Source organism: Elephantulus edwardii, unplaced genomic scaffold (assembly GCF_000299155.1).
Source record: "Elephantulus edwardii isolate Elephantulus edwardi_28Jun2011 unplaced genomic scaffold, EleEdw1.0 scaffold00342, whole genome shotgun sequence".
In the NCBI taxonomy this organism is placed as follows: domain Eukaryota; kingdom Metazoa; phylum Chordata; class Mammalia; order Macroscelidea; family Macroscelididae; genus Elephantulus; species Elephantulus edwardii.
In genome coordinates this window covers 1,496,021-1,497,940 of record NW_006400092.1, presented here as the reverse complement: position 1 = coordinate 1,497,940, position 1,920 = coordinate 1,496,021, and the positions used below count along the sequence as shown (strand labels likewise).

Below are 1,920 nucleotides of genomic sequence, written 5' to 3'. Positions count from 1 at the left end.
TATAGTCCTTCCATCTTCTTTTAATACTTCCTGGATCATTTAATATTCTGCCCAAAGCATCCTTGATTACAGCAACTCTAGGTTTGAATCTGTTCTTCATAATTATGTAATCAGTGTGTATATGATATATAATAGAAATATAACTTAGAAAAATTCACACATGTGTACAAGGAGAAATGCATACGTATTGTAGGATTTTTTATAATAGCACAAAATTAGAAATGAGAATCATGAGGAAACAACAGATGAATAAGTTATGACATATTTGTACAGCTCTGGTGGCCTAGCGGCAAGAAGTTGCATTTCAATCCCAAAGGCACACAGTTTATATCCATGAAGCTGCTCCATGGGAGAAAGTTGGACAATCTTCTCCTGTGTGCTTAACTGCCTCTGAAAACCTGCCAGAGGGTTAGCTATGGGTTGGTTCCGACTCCATACACAATAATACACTTGGTACACAGTAACAACTATAACACAATGCTCTATTATAGATCAATGCAGATGAATGAACTAAAACTACAGGCATGTATGTAGGAGACTCTTATATTATTGAATGTAAAAAACAAACCAAAAGACACAACCCCAAGATGCAGAAGCACCCTGAATATGATAAAGCTTATTTAAAGATGATAAATATGCAAACGTTTGAATCCTATTTAGTAAGACAGGATCCAGATGACACTGGATTAAATATTGGGTTGTTCAACAAAAGATCAATGATTTCAACTCACCAGCTGCTTCCAGGGAGAAAGATATGTTTAGAAAACCCAATGGGGTAGTTTTACTCTGACCTATAGAATCATTATGATGCAAGCTGAGTTCCTAGCTACAAAATAACCTCTCATCTCTTGATTTGTGATTTGATTAATGAATCCTAGTTTAAAAGAAAGACAGATAAAGAAAGGAAGAGGGATCAAAGAGAGAATGTGGAGTAAATGCTTTTACATGATACAGAAGCTGTAAGAGTACGATCTCTGTTCATGTACTCACCTTCCTTCACAGCTTCTTTGCCAAGAGACTCGAGTATCTCTATCCTCTTATCCTGGTTACCTGCCAGGGCAAAAGCATAGGCCAGCAGTGCCTTAGTGTAGACATGGGTGCCTTGGGCTCCATCTTGGGCTGATTTCCAGGCTGACTCCAGGCAGAACAGGGCATTACGGACAACAGGGTGCTGTGAAAGGAAAGCAATGGCACTCTGTGTTATGTGAACAATGAGCCTGGCATTTCTGGGTAAACCAATATTATCCAGGAGGTAATAATGCTTTTCAAATGCATTTTTATATCCTCATAGATTAAAAAATATTATCCTAAAAATATTGTCCTCATTTTTATGGAAAGAGAAAAAAAAATCTCTTTTATCTGCTATTTTCACATTGAGATGATTCGTGAAGTAGTGGTAGAACTCTTGCCTTCCATACAAAAGAACCTCCTAGTCACTGAACCTCAAGCACAGTAAAGGCTTTGATATTGAAAAGATTTCTTTAGAGTTTCCAGATTAAAATGAACTAGGAAGTTAATGATATAATTCCCAGAAACCAGCTATTGAAAACTTTGTGGATCACAATAGTCTGGCCCCCTAGGGCAGGCATGAGGTAAGCAAACATTGGACGATCTGGTGGCAAATAACACAAACATTTTCACATTAAAAAGAGTTGAAATATAGACCTTGTCTTTAGAATTATTGTCATAATTTTGTAGGTTGTGGGTGTGAGTAGGGGAGAACTACCTTAGGGGCTATCTGGGAAAGTATATATCTTTCTTTTTTTTTTTAATATCTTTATGTATTGACAGGTCATGGTCTTCGCAATCACCTGTTATGCATCAGAGAGCTGGACAATGACCAAGGAGGACAGAAGGAGAATTGATGCCTTTGAGCTGTGGTGCTGGAGAAGAGTATTGAGAATACCATGGACTGCTAGG

At 37.6% G+C, this 1,920-nt stretch overlaps 1 protein-coding gene across 1 annotated transcript in view; it reads right to left on the bottom strand.

Moving 5' to 3' along the window:
- A2M (alpha-2-macroglobulin) overlaps positions 1-1,920 on the bottom strand; it is a 65,386-nt gene that overhangs the window by 10,697 nt on the left and 52,769 nt on the right. Inside the window, exon 29 of the mRNA XM_006901761.1 lies at positions 991-1,171. Coding sequence (XP_006901823.1) covers positions 991-1,171 — 181 coding nt within the window. The remainder of the gene's footprint in view (positions 1-990; positions 1,172-1,920) is intronic.